General features: G+C 37.2%; 2 protein-coding genes across 5 annotated transcripts in view; both read left to right on the forward strand.

Annotated features, from left to right (window-relative positions):
• The window catches only part of lrrc61 (leucine rich repeat containing 61), a 12,787-nt gene extending 3,725 nt beyond the window's left edge, over positions 1 to 9,062 (forward strand). Inside the window, exons 4-9 of the mRNA XM_028451169.1 lie at positions 73 to 133; positions 6,438 to 6,523; positions 6,608 to 6,673; positions 6,798 to 6,866; positions 6,999 to 7,124; positions 8,484 to 9,062. Coding sequence (XP_028306970.1) covers positions 73 to 133; positions 6,438 to 6,523; positions 6,608 to 6,673; positions 6,798 to 6,866; positions 6,999 to 7,124; positions 8,484 to 8,590 — 515 coding nt within the window. The 3' untranslated portion in view covers positions 8,591 to 9,062. The remainder of the gene's footprint in view (positions 1 to 72; positions 134 to 6,437; positions 6,524 to 6,607; positions 6,674 to 6,797; positions 6,867 to 6,998; positions 7,125 to 8,483) is intronic.
• Positions 9,063 to 11,017: 1,955 nt separating this feature from the next.
• On the forward strand, positions 11,018 to 18,624 carry idh3a (isocitrate dehydrogenase (NAD(+)) 3 catalytic subunit alpha). Of its 4 annotated transcripts, none has more exons than XM_028449656.1 (12): positions 11,042 to 11,116; positions 11,579 to 11,644; positions 12,225 to 12,287; positions 12,376 to 12,459; positions 12,590 to 12,704; positions 13,665 to 13,852; positions 13,956 to 14,089; positions 14,176 to 14,278; positions 14,362 to 14,426; positions 16,848 to 16,932; positions 17,616 to 17,768; positions 17,850 to 18,624. In XM_028449656.1, exons 1-12 carry the CDS (start codon positions 11,090 to 11,092, stop codon positions 17,931 to 17,933), a joined length of 1,167 nt encoding a protein of 388 aa, XP_028305457.1. In that variant the 5' UTR covers positions 11,042 to 11,089; the 3' UTR covers positions 17,934 to 18,624. The 4 variants fall into 4 exon arrangements, with proteins under 4 accessions (XP_028305459.1, XP_028305457.1, XP_028305458.1 ...); XM_028449655.1 differs by having other exon boundaries at positions 11,097 to 11,125; XM_028449658.1 differs by lacking the exon at positions 11,579 to 11,644 and having other exon boundaries at positions 11,018 to 11,116; positions 17,850 to 18,620.
• The last annotated feature ends 3,319 nt before the right edge of the window (positions 18,625 to 21,943 follow it).

Consider the following 21,943-nt stretch of genomic DNA (forward strand, 5'->3'; position numbering starts at 1 on the left):
TCAGTGTTTTTATGTCGTCTTATGCTGATTTTACTTGTTTGTGCAGAGTTGTTTTTGCTCTCTTGTTTGCAGAGCCGCTGCGTAGTTGTGAGAGTTTACAGAACCTGAATGTGGCTGGAAATATCATATCCTGGTAGGAATTACCAGATTCTCTGCTGCATTATTGAGTGTGATTCACAATTAATTATTACCACTATATTGGTTAGAATATCGCACAGTCTAGTAACTACACACTACAGGGAAACAGCCACGTTCAGCCACAGGCATTGTTGAATCATGCTCCGCCCCCTGTGTTACGTTACAATTAATAGCTCCACCACTTGTTGCGTTACATGAATTAGCTCCGCCCCCTGTGTTGTTACAATTAATAGCTCCCCCCTTGTGTTACGTTGCAATTAATAGCTCTGCCCCCTGTTACGTTACAATTAATAGCTCCGCCCCCTGTGTTATGTTACAATTAATAGCTCCGCTCCTTGTGCTACGTTACAATTAATAACTCTGCCCCTTGTGTTACGTTGCATTAATTAGCTCGGCCCCCTGTGTTATGTTACAATTAATAGCTCCGCCCCTTGTGTTACGTTGCATTAATTAGCTCGGCCCCCTGTGTTATGTTACAATTAATAGCTCCGCCCCTTGTGTTACGTTGCATTAATTAGCTCGGCCCCCTGTGTTATGTTACAATTAATAGCTCCGCCCCTTGTGTTACGTTACATTAATTAGCTCGGCCCCCTGTGTTATGTTACAATTAATAGCTCCGCCCCTTGTGTTACGTTACATTAATTAGCTCGGCCCCCTGTGTTACGTTACAATTAATAGCTCCGACCCTTGTTACGTTGCATTAATTAGCTCCGCCCCCTGTGTTATGTTACATTTAATAGCTCGGCCCCCTGTGTTACGTTACAATTAATAGCTCCGCCCCTTGTGACGTTACATAAATTAGCTCCGCCCCCTGTGTTATGGTACAATTGATAGCTCCGCCCCTTGAGGTGCATTACAATTAATAGCTCCGCCCCTTGTGTTACGTTACAATTGATAGCTCCGCCCCCTGTGTTATGTTACAATTAATAGCTCTGCCCCCTGTTACGTTACAATTAATAGCTCCGCCCCTTGTGTTACGTTACATTAATTAGCTTGGCCCCCTGTGTTATGTTACAATTAATGGCTCCGCCCCTTGTTACATTGCATTAATTAGCTCCGCCCCCTGTTTTATGTTACATTTAATAGCTCCGCCCCCTGTGTTATGTTACAATTAATAGCTCCGCCCCCTGTGTTATGTTACAATTAATAGCTCCGCCCCTTGTAACGTTACATTAATTAGCTCCGCCCCCTGTGTTATGTTACAATTAATAGCTCCGCCCCTTGTTACATTGCATTAATTAGCTCCGCCCCCTGTGTTATGTTACATTTAATAGCTCGGCCCCCTGTATTACAATTAATAGCTCCGCCCCTTGTAACGTTACATTAATTAGCTCCGCCCCCTGTGTTATGGTACAATTGATAGCTCCGCCCCTTGTGACGTTACATTAATTAGCTCCGCCCCCTGTGATACGTTACAGTTGATAGCTCCGCCCCCTGTGTTATGTTACAATTAATAGCTCCCCCCCTTGTGTTATGTTACATTAACTAGCTCCGCCCCCTGTGTTATGTTACATTTAATAGCTCGGCCCCCTGTGTTACATTACAATTAATAGCTCCGCCCCTTGTAACGTTACATTAATTAGCTCCGCCCCCTGTGTTATGGTACAATTGATAGCTCCGCCCCTTGTGACATTACATTAATTAGCTCCGCCCCCTGTGTTACGTTACAGTTGATAGCTCCGCCCCCTGTGTTATGTTACAATTAATAGCTCCGCCCCTTGTGTTATGTTACAATTAATAGCTCCGCCCCTTGTGTTATGTTACATTAACTAGCTCCGCCCCCTGTGTTATGTTACAATTGATAGCTCCGCCCCCTGTGTTACGTTACAATTGATAGCTCCGCCCCCTGTGTTATGTTACATTTAATAGCTCGGCCCCCTGTGTTACATTACAATTGATAGCTCCGCCCCTTGTGACGTTACATTAATTAGCTCCGCCCCCTGTGTTATGGTACAATTGATAGCTCCGCCCCTTGTGACGTTACATTAATTAGCTCCGCCCCCTGTGTTACGTTACAATTGATAGCTCCGCCCCCTGTGTTATGTTACATTTAATAGCTCGGCCCCCAGTGTTACATTACAATTAATAGCTCCGCCCCTTGTAACGTTACATTAATTAGCTCCGCCCCCTGTGTTACGTTACAATTGATAGCTCCGCCCCTTGTAACGTTACATTAATTAGCTCCGCCCCCTGTGTTACGTTACAATTGATAGCTCCGCCCCTTGTAACGTTACATTAATTAGCTCCGCCCCCTGTGTTATGGTACAATTGATAGCTCCGCCCCTTGTGACGTTACATTAATTAGCTCCGCCCCCTTTGTTATGGTACAATTGATAGCTCCGCCCCTTGTGACGTTACATTAATTAGCTCCGCCCCCTGTGTTACGTTACAATTGATAGCTCCGCCCCCTGTGTTATGTTGCAATTGATAGCTCCGCCCCCTGTGTTATGTTACATGAATTAGCTCCGCCCCTTGTGTTATGTTACATTAATTAGCTCCGCCCCCTGTGTTACGTTACAGTTGATAGCTCCGCCCCCTGTGTTATGTTACAATTAATAGCTCCGCCCCTTGTGTTATGTTACAATTAATAGCTCCGCCCCTTGTGTTATGTTACATTAACTAGCTCCGCCCCCTGTGTTATGTTACAATTGATAGCTCCGCCCCCTGTGTTACGTTACAATTGATAGCTCCGCCCCCTGTGTTATGTTACATTTAATAGCTCGGCCCCCTGTGTTACATTACAATTGATAGCTCCGCCCCTTGTGACGTTACATTAATTAGCTCCGCCCCCTGTGTTATGGTACAATTGATAGCTCCGCCCCTTGTGACGTTACATTAATTAGCTCCGCCCCCTGTGTTACGTTACAATTGATAGCTCCGCCCCCTGTGTTATGTTACATTTAATAGCTCGGCCCCCAGTGTTACATTACAATTAATAGCTCCGCCCCTTGTAACGTTACATTAATTAGCTCCGCCCCCTGTGTTACGTTACAATTGATAGCTCCGCCCCTTGTAACGTTACATTAATTAGCTCCGCCCCCTGTGTTATGGTACAATTGATAGCTCCGCCCCTTGTGACGTTACATTAATTAGCTCCGCCCCCTTTGTTATGGTACAATTGATAGCTCCGCCCCTTGTGACGTTACATTAATTAGCTCCGCCCCCTGTGTTACGTTACAATTGATAGCTCCGCCCCCTGTGTTATGTTGCAATTGATAGCTCCGCCCCCTGTGTTATGTTACATGAATTAGCTCCGCCCCTTGTGTTATGTTACAGTTGATAGCGCCGCCCCCTGTGTTATGTTACAATTAATAGCTCCGCCCCTTGTGTTATGTTACATGAATTAGCTCCGCCCCTTGTGTTATGTTACATTAATTAGCTCCGCCCCCTGTGTTACGTTACAGTTGATAGCTCCGCCCCCTGTGTTATGTTACAATTGATAGCTCCGCCCCTTGTGTTATGTTACATTAACTAGCTCCGCCCCCTGTGTTATGTTACAATTGATAGCTCCGCCCCCTGTGTTACGTTACAATTGATAGCTCCGCCCCCTGTGTTATGTTACATTTAATAGCTCGGCCCCTTGTGTTACATTACAATTAATAGCTCCGCCCCTTGTTACGTTACAATTGATAGCTCCGCCCCCTGTGTTACGTTACAATTGATAGCTCCGCCCCTTGTGTTACGTTACAATTGATAGCTCCCCCTTTGTGTTACGTTACAATTAATAACTCTGCCCCCTGTGTTATGTTGCAATTAATAGCTCCGCCCCTTGTGTTATGTTACATGAATTAGCTCCGCCCCTTGTGTTATGTTACATTAATTAGCTCCGCCCCCTGTGTTACGTTACAGTTGATAGCTCCGCCCCCTGTGATATGTTACAATTGATAGCTCCCCCCCTTGTGTTACATTACAATTAATAGCTCCCCCCCTTGTGTTACATTACAATTAATTGCTCCGCCCCCTGTGTTACGTTACAATTAATAGCTCTGTCGTCTGTGTTATGTTACAATTGATAGCTCCGCCCCTTGTGTTACGTTACAATTAATAGCTCCGCCCCTTTTGTTATGTTACGTCAGTTAATAGTGTGGCCACTAAGAGAGTAAGAGGCCCTTCGCCAGCTTGTGGCGCTTGGGCCTAAACATTTAAAATTAAAATAAATCCCACAATTTCTTAATTAAAAAATTTTAAATCAAGGAAATTGGGGACTGATGGCAGTCACTTCATCATCGGATATCGTAGTTGCTTAATATAAATAATTTACATATCATTTATATGTGGAAACTCGGGTACATTAACGTTAAAAATGCTTCTTTTTATGGCCTAAAACCTGCGGCCCACCTGAGATTAAACTGGTCCTTATTTGGCCCCTGAGTCATTTTGAAAACAGCGTTGGCTGTTATTCATTTATTTGTAGTGAGTAACTCATTAATATAATATAATTGCTGGTCCCTAGACCATGTTTCGAAGCTCTCATTTTCCATTTGAAAAATTCCCCAATTCTATTTCCGTTTCATTGTCTTTTTCTATTTAAATGATTTTACTGGTGATTAAATTTCTTTAAATCATACCAAACATGCTCAATAGAGCTATTAGTGTTACTGTTACTAATTTAACATTTTATATGCTTCAGATGATTGATGAAAATGGGATTGTTAAACTGAAATTACACAACATTATGGTTTGAGAGCATAAAACACGTCCACTCGTGACACTTTAGACCCCCAGCCACATGGAAATGTGTGATATTGTCCCAAAACTTTATTTGTAAAACCTTTAAATTTGCACCAATCGGAGAATCAGCCTCACTTTTTGCACAAGTTCCCGTGCAGCCGTGTGATTGGAGGTGTAATGCTTCTGCCGCGACTTGTCACCAGGTAAATTGATCACCAGTTAAACTAATTCACCAACAGCTAAACCAGTGTCTTTTCAGATTAAAATGCTGTCATAATAATCTGAACCACTTGTTCATCACACCACGTTAAAAACACACTTCAGGGGGTGGTGTGTAGCTCAGTGGGTTGAGCGCCCGCCCCATGTACGGAGGCTATAGTTCCTCACCTGCAGCGGGTCCAGGTTCGATTCCCGGCCTGGGACCCTTTCCTGCGTGTCATTCCCTGCTCTCTCTAACCCCCTTCCTGTCAAGCAACTGTCACATAAAGGCCACTAGAGCCCAAAAAATCCTTTAAAAAAAAAAAAAAAAAAAAACACACTTCAGATGAAGCCCCGCATTTATTATTGATCACAGGATAGCATGATCACTAGGGTCACCGTAACACACAGCCCGAGATTTGGACAAATTTGATGCCCTATATTAGACATAGGCAACTGGGGGCCATATGCGGCTAGGGGTGTTTGGAAAAAAAACGATTCAGCGATATATCGCTATATCACATCGCGCGATTCTCGGATTGATTCAAAATGCATCCATGGCAGATTGTATGTTATTTTTTTATTTTAAGTTGTTTGCACATGGCATGTTAAGCCAATGCTTTGAGTGTAAAATATGCCAATAAAATATATTTCATACATAATGTTCTCATGAAGGTGTACACATTTACAGATTAGTTGTTTTTTAAGTCAAAAAATCGCAAATAATATTTTAATCTTGGAATAAATCGTATCGTGACCTATGTATCAAGATACAAATTGTATCGCCAGATGCCAGGCAATACGCACCCCTATACGCGGCCCTCGCTCTAATTTTGAACGGCCCCTAAAGTAAATGCACAAGAGAACACTAGAGAACATAAATACATAAAAGGACTCCAAAAACACACAACACGGCAACAAAACAAAAAAAACAGCAGCACAAAATAAGAAAAACAATTATAAAACGACAACAAAAACACAGAAAACGAATTACACAAAAAATGACTCCAAAATTAAAATGACAGCAAATGGCAACAAAAATACACAAATTGACTCATAAAACACAAAACAATGAAAATAAAATTGGAGGAAACTATGCAAAATGACTCCAAAAATACACAAAGCAACAGTAAAAACACACCAGACAACAACAGAAAGTGCAAAATGAGAGAAAAATACACAAAAAACAAAACAATAAATTACGCCAAAAACACATCAAATGACAACACAATCTCATTGTTTTTTCCTGTAGTAATGGTCAGATCGCTCATTATTCTAAATACTAACAGGAATGTTGGTAATGCGACCCTCAGATCAGGAAATTACATTTTTGTGGCCCTGCTGTAGTACAGGTTGCTCACCTCTGCCCGACACGTTTGGACAGCCTTTGTGTTCTATGGTAATGAAGTGAGTATTTTGTCTTGTTGTAGTGTTGAGAACCTGCACAGCCTCGCCTCCTTAAGAAAGTTAGAGAACATACGTCTGAAAGACAACACGTACAACTACTCAAATCCAAGTAGGTTTGAATTAAACTTTTCAAAATTGTCATTTAGAAGAAGAAAAAAAATATTCTTTATTTAAAATATTTTTTTTCTTTAAGTTTGCAGGAACAGTTTGTACAGAAACACAGTTCTTGAGATGTTTCCAAACATCAAAGTGCTTGATGGTAAGTAGTTTTTGATCATATTTATGTTCTATGTGTATTTTTTTGTTTTTGTTTAGATGATCACTGTCCATTGGTCAATTATTTGGTTTAAGAAAACATCCTTTATTTGTTCTTTTTTTTTTAGGGGAAAGGGTTGTTGGGCGTGGAAGCGACTTGTACCAATTATGCAAAGATATTGATGATACTATCAAAGGTAAAATGTACTTTGATGTACACACAGTACTTTAAAGAGCTACCAGTGACTTGTCACTTTTCCAACGTACTTTAATTGTCATGAACAAGCAAGATTCATACTTAAGTCTTGCTTTCTTGTCCTACTTTAAAGCTGGTGTTTATAAGAATGGGCAGCTGGTTGAGCATTCTGACAGCAAACCATGGGTGGAAGAGAGTTTCTGGGAAATAAAGCGATCAAACAATGCCATTGTGGAAGAAGCCTACAAACAGTTCAACGGTAAGGTGCATATGTGTTGTTTTATACGACGACGTATTAAAGCCGCATGAAAATAAAAAGAAATCTGAGCACTACGAGATTTAAGTCATAATATTTCAAGAATAAAGTCGTAGTTTTATGATAATAAACTCCTAATGGTATAGCGCTCAGAATTCCCTGTTCAAGTGAACGCAACTGACACCGATATTAATTACCGTATTTTTCGGACTATAAGGCTCACTATCAATGAATGGGTCTGACTGGGTCTATTTTCATACATAAGGCGCACCGGACTATAAGGCGCACCGGTTTGTTATTATTATTATTATTATTATTAAGACGCATTAAGCGAAACAAAATAGTCAGATGAGTCAAACTTTATTCAACTGATTAACAATAACTCTCAACATTGTTCAGGTTTAACACATAAAATACAGAACAATACACTCACTTTTTCAGTTCAGTATATTGAAGCACAGTACAGGTACATATCACTCTGCGAGGCGCCTGACTACGGTAGCCCTGAAGCGCCAAAAATCCATCAAGTGGTGCAGCTTCATTGTTTACCAAAGTTGTACTAAACCATTTTGACATATTAATTTCATACATAAGGTGCACCTGATTATAAGGCACACTGTCGATTTTTGAGAAAATTAAAGGATTTTAAGTGCGCCTTATAGTCCGAAAAATACGGTATGATCTCATTATTTATATTCTCAGACGCTACGGTCCATCAGGACCAAAATCTCTCGCCACAAGAACAGTTTTTCCCCTCAGCTGTCAGCCACATGAACAATGTCCTTACCCCTCAATATGCATTATATCAATGCTCACTGGACTTTAAACTTATTTAACTATTTTGTTTAAATTCTATTTTATATATGGGTAAATGCTTATTATAATTTATTTTATTTAAGTACTTGTTATCGTAGCCTTGTTTTTTCTTTCGCACCAATACAAATTCCTCGTATATGTAAATGTACGTGGCAATAAAAATTGATTATGATTCTATAATTACAATTTTATTAAGATACAACTTTATTCTCAAAATATTGGGACTTTAATCTCGTTGTGCTCAGATTTTTTTAAATTTTAATACACCATCATAGTTTTACGACTGGGTAATACAATGAATTCATACAAACAGACACTGTTATTAAACTGCTGTGAACGGGATGAGAACCTCACACTTATCTCAGCAGCTCAAACACAGACAGACAACCACATGCATTAGAATCACAGACAGAGGGACACAGTATAGAGTCTGTGTAAACATGGTAGATTGTGTTATTGCTAATTATTTGAACACATATAGTCCTCACAAACTGTGCTAAATGTAAACTAATCGTGTTATTGTCTATTTGTGTGTTATTTCTGCAGATGTCATTCATGAATGCAGACTTTTAAACAACAGAGCCTCTCACGTCATCTCTCAAACGGAGAGATCCATGAGCCTAAAGAAGCAGCCAAAGCAATACGCCATCTAAGCTCTACTACCTTTGTGTGCAATAATAAGCCTTTTTTCCTCTGTATGTATGATATACTAAGACAAATGTACTGTAGGCTTGTCAATGCTATTGCCATTTTATCCCAAATGCTTACAAACTAGCATTTGTGTACACATGCCACGTGCTATGTGTTACAGTGTGCTGCATCGGTGGAAATAGTTTGCTTCCTATGCATTCTGCACCGAATGAAACATGAAAGTGGTTTGAAATCGAAAGTCCTCATTTGGGTTGAAAGACATCTTTTACTTGCACAGTGTGCAGTTTGAACCATGTAGCTTGCATTTATGCTAAGAGCTATGCTGCTTATGAATGTGTGTGTTTTAAAAATGTCCCATTGTGTGCTTTCTTTGTATTGTGAATTTTTCCAACATGTGATGAAATGATTGTTTAAACCGTTTCTACTTGGTTTTATTTTATTTTTTTAACCATTAAAATGTTTCTGTTCAGCAAACTTGTGATGAATCCAAGTTCTTCACTTAGAACTGTTAACTTTAGTGTTTCCATATACAAAACAAGATGAAAGACTTAACTTCTCTTCCTTACATTAATTTTGATGGATACTGGCATAACGGGCATCGTCCTGGTGGGCCATCGACCCAAAGTGGGATGGTCCGGTCCTCTATGGTTTTTTTGACGCCTGACTGGAAGCAGACGTGGTAACAGGTGGCCAGAAATTGTAAAAGAATATGGCAAAGAATGAGTGAAAAGTAACTCAAAAGGAGTCAAAAATGGGCAAATAAAGCGGAACCAGGTTGTATGTAATGGCAAAAGGTAGCTTTAACAGGCAAAATGTGGAACAAAAAGAAGCTAAATGTAGGACCAAAAGGAAACAAGTGATATTTATTTGGCAAACGTGATAGTATTTGGATAAAAGTGGCCAAAAAATATTTAAAGAAAGGACTGAAAATTGGATAAAAGTGTAAAAAAAAAAAATGTGACAAAAAATAGGGATATTTATTGGTAAAATTAGGCTAAAGTCTGAAAAAAGTGTCTGACCTTTTTAAAAAGGGGGCAAAAATGGGACAATGGAAGTTGCAAAATGGTCAAAGGAATTGGTAAAAAGGGGTTAGAAAGTTTCCCCATTTTAAGGTTTTCTGGGGGAATAATAATTCAAATTAAGACATAAAGAGCCACATGTTGAGCATCTACAGGTGAGCTGGTCTGGAGTCTGGACACAAAATGCCAGGGTTGAATTTTCGTCCCAGTCCATCCCTGGATACTGGCCATTGCATTGAACTTTCCTCATATCAGTAATTTGATACATTATTTAGGAGGCAAAACATTAAAATTGAATGTTATAAGTAAAACATATTAATAGTACAAGTTTACACAAAAAAGAAACAATCATAGACGTATAAAAGTGTGCAGCACTGATCTCCATTGTGATTAGACTTTATAAAAGATGCACTGACAGATTTAACGACAATCAGTGAACAGCGCCACCTGCTGACACTGGCTGATAGGACAATGAACTAAATATCAAAATGTGACCATTTTCTATCCTAACGTTGCATTTATTCCCTGTATACCTTTTAAACGTCCAAACAAACAAGTCCCATTGTTACCAACCATAGCTATTGTATTTTTTGTCTTCCTTTTATTGTCTCTACTGGCTTTCAAGGAGGTTTCTAGCAGTGTCCATAACGTGTCCAATGGCAACGCTCATTCCTCTAGATCTCCAAATTACAACCAAATTGATGAATATCTGTAGATTATTTAGAAGAACAGTTTTTGTGAACAGAATTCAGTTTTGTTTTGTTTTTTACAGACAATGATGTACCTACAGGGGTGGAGGTTTTAAAAGTGTGGGTCTTCTGAAGGTAGGGCAACCGTCGACTCCCAATTTAGTTTAGTAAATTGATTTACTAAAATCATAATGAAGCTATTAAGTCAGTATACTTAACATATGGCTCTTTAGGTCTAATGTTTAATTATTATCGAGAGGGGGGAAATGTTTAACCCCTTTTTTTTTGGGCCATTTTGTAACTTCCTCAGTCCCATTTTCCCCCTTTTCCCGAAGAAAAATGACACTTTTTTGTTGTTCCATTATTGTCACTTTATCGCTCTCTTTTTGTCTTTTTGCCACTTTTGAACCTTTTTTTTTTTTTTTTTGCCACTTTACTCATCGCTGTTAACTCTTTGTTTACCTTCTTTATAGCAGCTTTGTCAAATGGCTGGCTGTGACTGGCATGCTCACCATTCAGTCAATACAATTTTAACAATGAATTCCTCTTTTTCTTTGTCTAATTTTTGGTATATTAACTGCTACTGTAACACCCATATTACCTCATTGTTGGACTGATAGTATTAGATTATATTCCAGAAACCAACATGTCGAGATAAAACGTGAAAAACGAGTGTTGTTGGATTTTATTTTGAAATTAAAAAATTCAGACCGGATGTTAACTGTGATATATCCATCTTGGTGAGCGCTGGTGCTGCTGCTGCTGTTGCTGTATCGACCTTGGCTAGCTCAGGATGGCAGGGACGGCTTGGAGGTCAGCGGTATGTAATGTACGCACAAATTAATGGAAACCCGTTAAAGTGTTTCGTTCATTGCATTTAGATTGGATTAATATATAATTGCTGACATATTTGCTTAAAAAGCTAAAGGAATTAGAGGTACAAGGCAAAAATCATATGGTAACTGCTTAGCTACACGATTAGCCTCCAGTTACTATAGCAACCAGACTACTACAACGGGACGGTGTTATGGTTCAACTGGTCACTATTTTAACTGGTGACCGATTGCCCACAATTTTAGCGACTGCTAGCGTTGCAGCCGGAAGTTGGTCATCAAATAAAATGTTCACCGGTTTATCGGATGCGCGGCTATAGCTAGTTAGCCAACTACTAACAATTTCACGAATTAAAAAAAAAATCTGTTTATCGTTTAGATTATATTAATGAAATTGTTTACATCTACATTATGACAAAAAAAAAAAACATCTATCGTATCATCTACAGATTCGTAACGTGCTAAGAATGTTGGGTTTAACGATCAATGGCCAGGATAAAACCAAGCCACAGGAAGTAAGTGAAGCTTACGTAAATCTTAACGCACTGGTTGTCTGCAGGTTGCATTAGAAGCTAAATATCAATAATCAGGCTTTAGAAACGTACACGACATAAGGCTAAAGCACTGACAGGTGAGCTGAATTACATCTAACATCTTTATTAAAGTGTAGCACTTAGAAAAACCTTTAATAATGTGCACAGAAGCATTAAAAGCTTCAAGCTGCCTTTTACTGGAATGTATTACCTGTAAATATTAGGGACATTACAACATATCAATAAATAATTTAAAACCCAGCTAAGAAAATGACATTTGAGTAATCAGAATTGTCCCTGTCAAATAAGCACAAAAAGACCTAAATAAATAAAGTGGACTGTGGCTCTTTTTTGGACTGGTCTGATCAATACTATCTGATTGTCTTATTTTGTTATAACTCATTTATTTTCATGCATTGAGACATAAATTAATGTAATGTGGTTGTAATATTATGGGTCATTTGTGTATAACAATTTAATTGTGCAACATTTCCTACTCCAACACTGAGGTATTGTTTTCGAGGTATATCTGTTATAAATGTCTTGTTTGCTTGATTTGCAGGTGTCTCGAGTACTTGGTTCTTTCAAGAATGGGAGTCCACAACCCAGGAATTTTATCCGTGAGGTAAGCGTCTTAATAAAATTAAAAAAAAAGACTTTGTTTTTAATATATTAATAAGTACAAAGTTTTGCTTGTTTTCCCTTCTTAACAGATGCAAACTGTTACTTTGATTCCTGGTGATGGAATCGGTCCAGAGATCTCCAATGCTGTCATGAAGATATTTGAAGCAGCAAATGTCAGTAAAAAAAACAAAAAAAAAAAAAAAAAACAGACACTGTAATCCTTCAACCTTTTCAAATTAATTTTGTGTTTACTGATTTACAATTTTAACAGCATCTCTAGAAATAAAAATGTTTTTGATCTAGGCACCTATTGAATGGGAGGAGAGAAACGTGACAGCTATTAAAGGGCCAGGAGGGAAGTGGATGATTCCGCCAGATGCCAAGGAATCAATGGACAGAAACAAAATTGGACTGAAAGGTGAGATGCTCAGTGTTATGTTATAACTATTATTGTTACATGTTTTTATGGAATGCCGATTGCAAAGTTAATTTGGACCAGATTTACAGCAATATTTGTGAAATTTGTGATATTTTGTTTCTTGTAAAAATTGAATGTCAATGTTAAATATTAATTCTAAATGTGAATTTTAAATATTAAATCTAAATGTTAAACCTAAATCTAAACATTAAATCTAACTGTTAAATATTAAATGTTAAATCTAAATTTTAAATATTAAATCTAAATTTTAAATATTAAATCTGAATGTTAAATCTAAATGTTAAATCTAAATGTTAAATCTCAATGTTAAATCTAAATCTCAATGTTAAATATTAATTCTAATTGTTAAATATTAAATCTAAATATCAAATCTAAATGTTAAATATTAAATCTAATTCTAAATGTTATATCTAAATGTTAAATATGAAATATGAAATCTGACCTGACAATTCCAGGTGCCACAGTGGGGAGTTAGTCATTCTAGTGGTATCTGTAGTTGTGTCCTTAGGCAAGACACTTCACCCACATTGCCTCATTTGAATGTGGTGCTTGAGCATTGGTGGCGGTCAGAGGGGCCGATGGTTGACTATGGCAGCCTCGCTTCTGTCAGTCTGCCCCAGGACAGCTGTGGCTACAATACTAGATTACCAACACTGCATGTGGAGTGAAAGAATAACGCACAACAATGTAAAGCGCAATAAACAAAATCCAATGTATTATTATTACTATAGATTTAACATCAACATTGTATTTTTACAAGAAAAAAAATCACAAATTTTGTAAATACTGCTGTAAATCATCATCATTTTTTAAACATGTTTTGTTGCTAAAAGGTTGCAAAAAAGTTGCTGTTTATGTTAGCATGCACAATTTTACAATCAGCGCCCAATATGTTTTTTGACCTAATGACTTTGACTTTATGTTGACCTTCATCCACAGGCCCTTTGAAGACTCCAATAGCTGCTGGCCATCCCTCCATGAACCTGCTGCTGAGGAAAACCTTTGACCTTTATGCTAACGTACGCCCATGTGTTTCCATCGAGGGTTACAAAACCCCCTACACAGACGTCAACTTGGTCACCATCAGGGAAAACACTGAGGGAGAATATAGTGGCATCGAACATTTGGTAAGACTTTCTAAGCTCCTCTGCAATTCATCCACACACACACATTTCTACAGTAATTTAATCAAAATATCCCTAACATAGACTTTGATTTCTCATTTTTCAGATTGTTGATGGAGTCGTGCAGAGTATTAAGCTCATTACAGAGCAAGCTAGTGAACGTATTGCAGAGTATGCCTTTGAATATGCGAGAAATAATCAAAGGGCCAGTGTCACTGCTGTTCACAAGGCAAATATCATGTAAGCTGTAACTAGAAGTAATCAGTCATCTCAAATAGATTCTGTGTTTACCACCATTGAAATATTGCATTAACGATGTCTTTTAGGCGCATGTCGGATGGACTTTTTCTGCGAAAATGCAGAGAAGCTGCTGAGAAGCACAAAGATGTGAAATTCACTGAGATGTACTTGGACACTGTGTGCCTCAATGTAAGTTCTCTGCTGCTTGGAAACATGTAGGAAAAGGTTAATAGTTGCTTTCTAACTGTCGCGTTGTGCATAAACTCCTGCAGATGGTACAGGATCCCACCCAGTTTGATGTACTAGTGATGCCAAATCTGTATGGGGACATCTTGAGGTGAGTCATTGATCAACTTATTTTCAGTTTATGTATTGCTCAGAAAGCTGGGCTAATACATGTAAAACATATATGGATCCTTTGATCAAATTACACAAGAGATCATTAAAAATAATACATTAAGTGGAAGTCCGGGCACTGACTTTTAAAAAAAATCTAGAACAATAAGACATAGATTTAGTAAGGTTAAAAGTGTTTAGAGATTTTATTCAGAGTATAAAATAAAAACCTTCCTTTTATATCACTTTTTAAACAAAGAGAAGGAAAGTTTAATTTAAGAGGGGTTTATATTTTTTGAACAAAGTAAATTTAGAACAAATGTTAAAAGAAGATGCATTTCTATTTACGGGGTTAAATAAGGCCCTATTTTTACAAATTCCCTGTTTTCCACATATTTTTTATAAAAAAAAAAATTTTTTTTAATTTTTTTTTTTTTTTTTTTTTAGAAAATATTAGTTTTTAACTCCTGTGAAGAAACAAAATAAATAATAATTTATAATAAAAAAACAAAAACAAATTGAAGCTCCGCCCCTTTCTAGTGAAGCCCTGCAAACAGTGTGGAGTTTACGTGTTCTCCCGGGTGCTTGCGTGGGATTTCTCCGGGTACACCGTTATCTCCTAGGTAAGCTAATGCTAGGCTAATGCTAATCCAGTGCTAGGCTAATGCTTCTGATAATGCTAGGCTTATGTCAGTACGAGGTTAATCAGAATCAGAATCAGAATCATCTTTATTCGCCAAGTGTATGTTGTACACACGAGGAATTTGACTCGGTCAACTGCTAATGCTAATCCAATCCTAGGCTAATGTCAGTGCTAGGTTAATGCTAATCCAATTCTAGGCTAATGCTAGGTTAATGCTAATGCTAATCCAGGGCTCGGCTAATGCTAGGCCAATGTCAATGCTAGGTTTGTTTGATACTGCCCATTGAAGCCCAACATTAACTGCAAGAGTTGCAATTTTTTTTAAAACTGCTTGAGACATTTTTCTTTTCATGTAATTTAAAGATACAGTGATCGATATTGATCAATTAATCAAAGATCATTTGCTCGAAGAAAAACAGAAAAGCTATGTAAAAGGATGAAATTGCCACACGAAAGTTTGTTTTTATCTCCACTATAAACACTCATTGACATTGGACGTGGGGTCCTGGAGACTGATGCATACACCATCATTGATCATTAATTTCTTGTGTTTTCCCTCCAAAACTCTGCCAAAGTGACTTACCAACGCGTTTCTGGTGTTTACAGTTTTCAGGCTTACATGGAAACATCCGGCCGAAATTAAATGTCTCGCGGAGTAAAGTGATATCACGAGGAATAACGGGAACAAAAATGGTGTTGTGGCTGTCGTCCTTGTTAGGCAAAGAAACACAAAAAAAATCACAATAAGAAAAAAGTAAACATTTCTGCTGCTGAAGCACACCAAACTTACGCGGCCTCCAGCGGGCACAATTAACCCACTAGCCGAGAACAAACCACATACTCGGACTCAGGGGAATAAAACGTGTCCGCTGGTGCCACATTTTCCATGAAATGAGCACTTTTGTACACCGCAATTTAGTTTTTCACCTCTAGTGGGTGCAGTTTGGCTTGATCCGCGCACTATTGATGCTGGAGCCACTTTCACACTGCCTTCTCCCATAGACACCGTAAGTAAGCGGTGTCCTTCCCGTGCGTGGGCGCGGTTCCAGCACCTCTAACTGACACACCCCCAACGTTTCAGAGCGGAGAGAAGTGCTTGTTTTTCTATGATTTTTAGACCTAATTTTATATTTATTTTTTTCATCTTTCAAATTTGGCTCAGTGGTCAATGACACATGTTTCTGTGGTGTGACAAACTCATAACACAGATTTATTCCTGCTTTACACGGACAGCGTTGTAGTATCGCACACATGGAATAAATACCCTGGAAATTAGCGCGCTAAAAGGAAATCTAGCTTCATAGTACAGGCCCACAGTGGCACAGTTTTGCCACAACTTTCAGTCCTTGAAAACACCAGAAATGTGTTAGAAAGTCACTTTTGCACAGTAAGAATAATGTAAAAACACTTCAATGTGTCTGTCGATGGGACTCCATATCCCACAATGCAATGCGCAAAACCTTTCTGATAACGTCAATAAACCGTGTTTACAGTGAAGATCAAAACAAACTTTAGATGAGCAATAATTTTTACATATTTTCCTTTTTTTTTTTTTGAGTAAATTATCTTCGAGGCCTACACTGTCTTTATCTGATTAAAAAAAGACAGTTGTGATTTATGGAAACAATTGCAAATCTAGTCCATGCTAAATACATCAAATTGATGTCCTAATGTACAATAAGAGGGTGCATAATAAAGATGTATTTCACCTGTCTGAGGTCATAATAGGTGTTTAAGGGATGCACAGCAGACAACCTGAAGGTGTTTTTGCCCCTACAGTGATCTCTGTGCTGGATTAATTGGAGGTCTTGGAGTTACTCCGAGTGGAAACATTGGTGCCAACGGTGTGGCCATATTTGAGTCGGTATGTTTTGTTTAATTTCTCCTCTTCACCAATACATTCAACAGTGATATTGATATGCATCAGGGTTGGGGTCAATTATATTTGTAATCATTAAATTATAATTGACAATTTTTATATAGTTTTCATAGAAATTACAATTACAAAGTCAATTATCTGACACAAAAAAGGCTCAGATGACCAAAAATATTAAAATCATTATTTTCATTGATTGGGAAGCCTAACAGGGTAACCAATAGATAGAAAATGAATTAGATGATAAATATTTGTTTTTAGTGTATTTTACAGCTGATTTAGGACCCGTTATCATAAGAGATGCTAATAGAAAGCTAACACAAGAGGAAGGTTGACTTTTATTAGGTTATTTTAGGCTCAGTAATTGTGATTATTTGTAATTTAACTTTAGTAATTGAGAAGCTAATTGTAATTGACTTTGAGGATAAAAAAATTATTGGAATTTAATTGTAATTGGGAAAATGCTGATCACTGTAATCGTAACTGAATTTTAATTGAACATGAGTAATTAAAATGTAATTATGATTGAAAAATGTAATTGACCCAAACCCTGGTAAAATGCATAATGTGGGTAAGTGATGCTTATATACTGTATATTATTTATCTATGTATGAGCTGGATGCTGCATTTAAACATGAATGTTGTTATTTTTCTTTTCTTTTTGTTCTCAGGTTCATGGAACTGCACCAGATATCGCAGGGAAAGACTTTGCCAACCCCACGGCTCTGCTGCTCAGTGCAGTGATGATGCTGCGACACATGGGTCTGCACAGCCATGGCAAAAAAATTGAAACTGCCTGTTTTGACACGATTCGAGACAAAAAGGTAAAATTAAAGATCTAATGATTGGTGGATTATTACTGTGTTACTGTTTTGAATAAAGCTACTATTTTCATCACCTTTAAGGTTCTAACCAAAGACCTCGGAGGAAACTCAAAATGCTCCGAGTTCACAGAAGCAATCTGTCAAAAAGTGCGGGATATGGACTAAAAAGACAACATTCAGGACTGGAGTATCAATAGGGTTTGAGTGTTTTAATTTTGACATGCCAACATGTGTATTTCAACCAAAAAAAACAATATATATATATATATATATTAATTTACTCAGGAAATTTAAAGCCTGAATGTTTGATTTCTCACTTGACACACTGCAAAGATCCGTCTTAAATAATTAAATCATTTTTGTGTGTACGTATATTTAGGATCACATACAGTATATGGGAGTTCCTAAAGATTTCTGTGGTGAACATTGTCTATTTATTTGCTGCGATTTGACCCTCATATTATATATTTATTTATTGATATTTATGTACTTTAATTTAATGCACAATACCTGCTTTCACTTGAAAAAAAACATACCATGTGTAACATATTCATGCTTAGATAACAATAAACCTGGTGGTTACCGTTCGCACTAAAAGTTCTTTCTCCGTCAAGCTGCCTTTCGTCTGCAAATATCGTGAATGTATTGAGGGGAATTATTAAACCGGCTGAGGAGAGGCCACACCTCACATTCAGTGTTTTGCATATGATCTGTTTATGCGTGTCAAAGGATCTCGACTTTAGATGATTGATGGTTAACTGGTCAGATGCATGTCAGTGTTTTTGAGTGTACATCTAGAAAATCTATGAATAACTCCAGCAGCTGATACAATATATGTCACATTTATTCATGTGTCACAGAAAGGAAGTATTGGAAATTGTTGAGAATTTATCAAATAAAATGATGATTTAAGTCAAAGATTGCTTCTGCTATTTTTGTGATACCTAGAATGTTAACAGACTGGTATACAGAATTAAACCACATATTTCATCTTTTGAGGTTTAAAAAATGATTTCCTTTTATATTTATTGGCATGTCAGAGAAGAAAAACATTTAAAAAAAACAGTTTGTGTTTACTCAGTTTTTCAACCTTGGGGTCGTGACCCCATGTGGGGTCGCCCGAAATGTCTAGTAATAATAAAATGTAAAAAATTACTGGTTAATTTTTTTTTTTTTAGTTTTTTCAAAGGTACATATTTATTTCTTATTATTTTTGCGCATTTAAAAAAATACATGATTCAAGGATTTTATTTGTCATTATGTGCACGAAAATGTACATGATGAAATAACGTCCCCAGGTTCCCGGTTAAGCCCGTACAGAAAAAATGGAGTAAAAGAATAATAGTATAAAATAATAAAAATAGAAAAATATAAATATGAAAAAATAAATAGAATATATACACAATACAAATATACAATGATGTACAAAACAGTAGTGACAATATCACATAAATAGATAGTGCAGTATATTGCTAAATTAGTCATTTTACTTGTACTTAAGTACTTTTTAAAGGAAGTAAAGTCATTTGTTGCATTTCTCCACTCGACCGTTACTGAGTAAATTATTATTTTTTTGTTTTAAGATGATCAACGGACGTTGTGAAACTCCAAAAAATGGAATGACCAGTGTAACGCACTAGGGGCTCAGGAACTGACTACAAAAAGGGTTAATAGAAAAAGGTCCGGCTGTTGAGCCAAGGTGTGTTAATAATTGTCAGACAAAATATTTTGTTTTAGTATATATATTAAATATATTTGGAGTCAGTATATAGTTTATATATATTATTTAGTTGCTATTATTAATTAGATATAGGCAATAAACAAACAAAAAAATACAATTACAAAACACAAAGACAATATTTTCTTATTTCAGAACTCAGTAGTTAAAGTTCAGTTCAATGTTCGTTTCCTTTGGTGTGTCTCAGTTCAGTTTGTTTGATTTCGCAGAGTTGGAATGCAAAGGGTTCCGCAAAGTTATATTGCATTGGGGAAAAAAAATCTAAAACAAAACAAAAAAATCCCCAGGGTATAATCCAAGCATTAGGTCCGAGGAAACAAAAAAATTAATTATTCCTACCGCGATGCAGCGGTTGTTGGTTGGGTGGTGGCTCGCCATCTAGTGGTTGAGAGTGGTAGGTGATCCAGAACTAACAAAAAACCTTACCTATAAAACAAGGCCAAGAACAATTACTCAAAAAGTAAATAAAATGAGCTTAAGTACCTTTTAAAGCAGAAAATAAATTAACCTTAGCACCCTTTCACAATTGCTCACTGTTAAATAAATAAACAGTTATAAATAAATGCTATGAATCACAACAGAAAAATCCATATCATGGTAATCAATTTGAAGCTTATATACATTCACAGTTAAAAAAAAAATAAAGTTCACTTTTAAATCAAATGAATTAGCTGTAAAGCTAAGCCATATCATAAACATGCATGTTTTCAATTTATTCTTTAAATAAATAATTGTTGTTGCACAACATATCTAATTCATTTAATTCATTCAAAAGGTAGAAGCCTGTTCAAAACCTCATAGCCGCTTGGGCATTTAAAAAGTAACAGAGATAGTCGAAACCGGTCAAAACTACTAAAAGCGAAGTATTATCTTATATAATACTGTCTGGTAAACAATTTGGCTTTGGTAATAAATTACAAAGTAAAAGGATTATTTAAATAAAAGTGCAAATGGTCAGACTGACCATGTGTGTTCCAGAGCTAATGTTAGTTTAATTTTAGCAGGAGTTTCAATGGAGTCCGGCAAGACACAAATACCCAAAATGCATAAAAAAATACAACGTGGATCGACTCACCGATGAGTGGGGAGATGTCGGGTTTATAGGAGAAGATATCAGTCAAGTTATTTTCCATGGAGGGTTTGTTTGAACGATTATTTTTAATCAGAAAGCCGACCATGCCGATGCCACAGCACGAGCAGCCATAGCAGCAGCAGCGGAGCGAACAAGAGTGAGGGGGAGGAGCAAAGGATCTTAAAGGCGCAGAGCCGGCCCATCGTAATAAAACTACAAGACTGGAAGTGGGCTTTAAGTTCACATGGGTTTCACCAGACAACAATCAAATGCATCACATCATAGCCGAATAATCAGATTAAACGCAATACACCCCGGCAAAACAGACACAAACATTTTAGAGTTAATAAATTTACCAATACTTAAAGCCTGAGATTTTTTTGTATAATTTTGAATTAAATTAATTTGGTGTTATTTTGTTATTATTACTATTATTATTATTATGATCATTATGGTCTTGTTATTTTACAGTTATTAGCTCCGCCCCGTGTAATGTTATAGTTATTAGCGCCGCCCCTTGTGTTAGAATACAATTAATAGCTCCGCCCCCTGTGTAATGTTACCGTTATTAGCTCCGCCCCCTGTGTAATGTTACAGTTATTATCTCCGCCCCTTGTGTTATGTTACAGTTATTAGCTCCACCCCTGTTTGTTATGTTACAGTTATTAGCTCCGCCCCCTGTGTAATGTTACAGTAATTAGCTCCGCTCCTTGTGTTATGTTACAGTTATTAGCTCCGCCCCTGTGTGATGGTATAGTTATAAGCTCCGCCCCTTTTGTGAGGTAACAGTTTTTAGCTCCGCCCTTTGTGTAATGTTACAGTGGCACAAACTTTATTTATGAATTTATCATGCACATGTCCCATATAGAAATAAACCAGGGAAATCACACATGCTATTTTACTTTGCACTTGCAAATATAAACCGTTATAACACTACAGAGTACAGAGTATGTACACGTCTTTGTACATCCAACTTTAAAACACACTCATTTGGCCATAATTAACAACTCTAACTGAAGAGTAACATTATTATCCATAAGCGCAGTGTTATAACGACACCTCTGACTTTTATAACAAACCAAACCGTTTGAAAATCGGTAAAAGTAAGTTATGGTGATTTAAAAAGTAGGGATGTAACGATTAATCGTAAGGCAGTTAAAAATCGATTCATAGGTATCACGGTTGATATCGATTTTTTGAAAATTGAATCGCAGTACTTTTTTTAAACCAGCAGAGGGCGCTATCCACAAGTGTAGGCGGTGGGCGGAGTCTGCTAATACTTTCTGTCTGGCTGCCTTCTACTCTTAAATATGTTAATAAATGATTCATTGCCCCTTAAGCACCGAAAGAATATCTGTAATATTA

Source organism: Gouania willdenowi, chromosome 6 (assembly GCF_900634775.1).
Source record: "Gouania willdenowi chromosome 6, fGouWil2.1, whole genome shotgun sequence".
Taxonomy (NCBI): domain Eukaryota; kingdom Metazoa; phylum Chordata; class Actinopteri; order Blenniiformes; family Gobiesocidae; genus Gouania; species Gouania willdenowi.

Excerpts from the sequence above, each read along its gene's own strand:
- idh3a (XM_028449656.1), top strand. The coding sequence starts at position 11,090 with ATGGCAGGGACGGCTTGGAGGTCAGCG. Across the intron at positions 11,117-11,578 it reads GGACGGCTTGGAGGTCAGCG|ATTCGTAACGTGCTAAGAAT; the intron begins GTATGTAATGTA and ends TATCATCTACAG. Across the intron at positions 12,288-12,375 it reads CCAGGAATTTTATCCGTGAG|ATGCAAACTGTTACTTTGAT; the intron begins GTAAGCGTCTTA and ends CCTTCTTAACAG.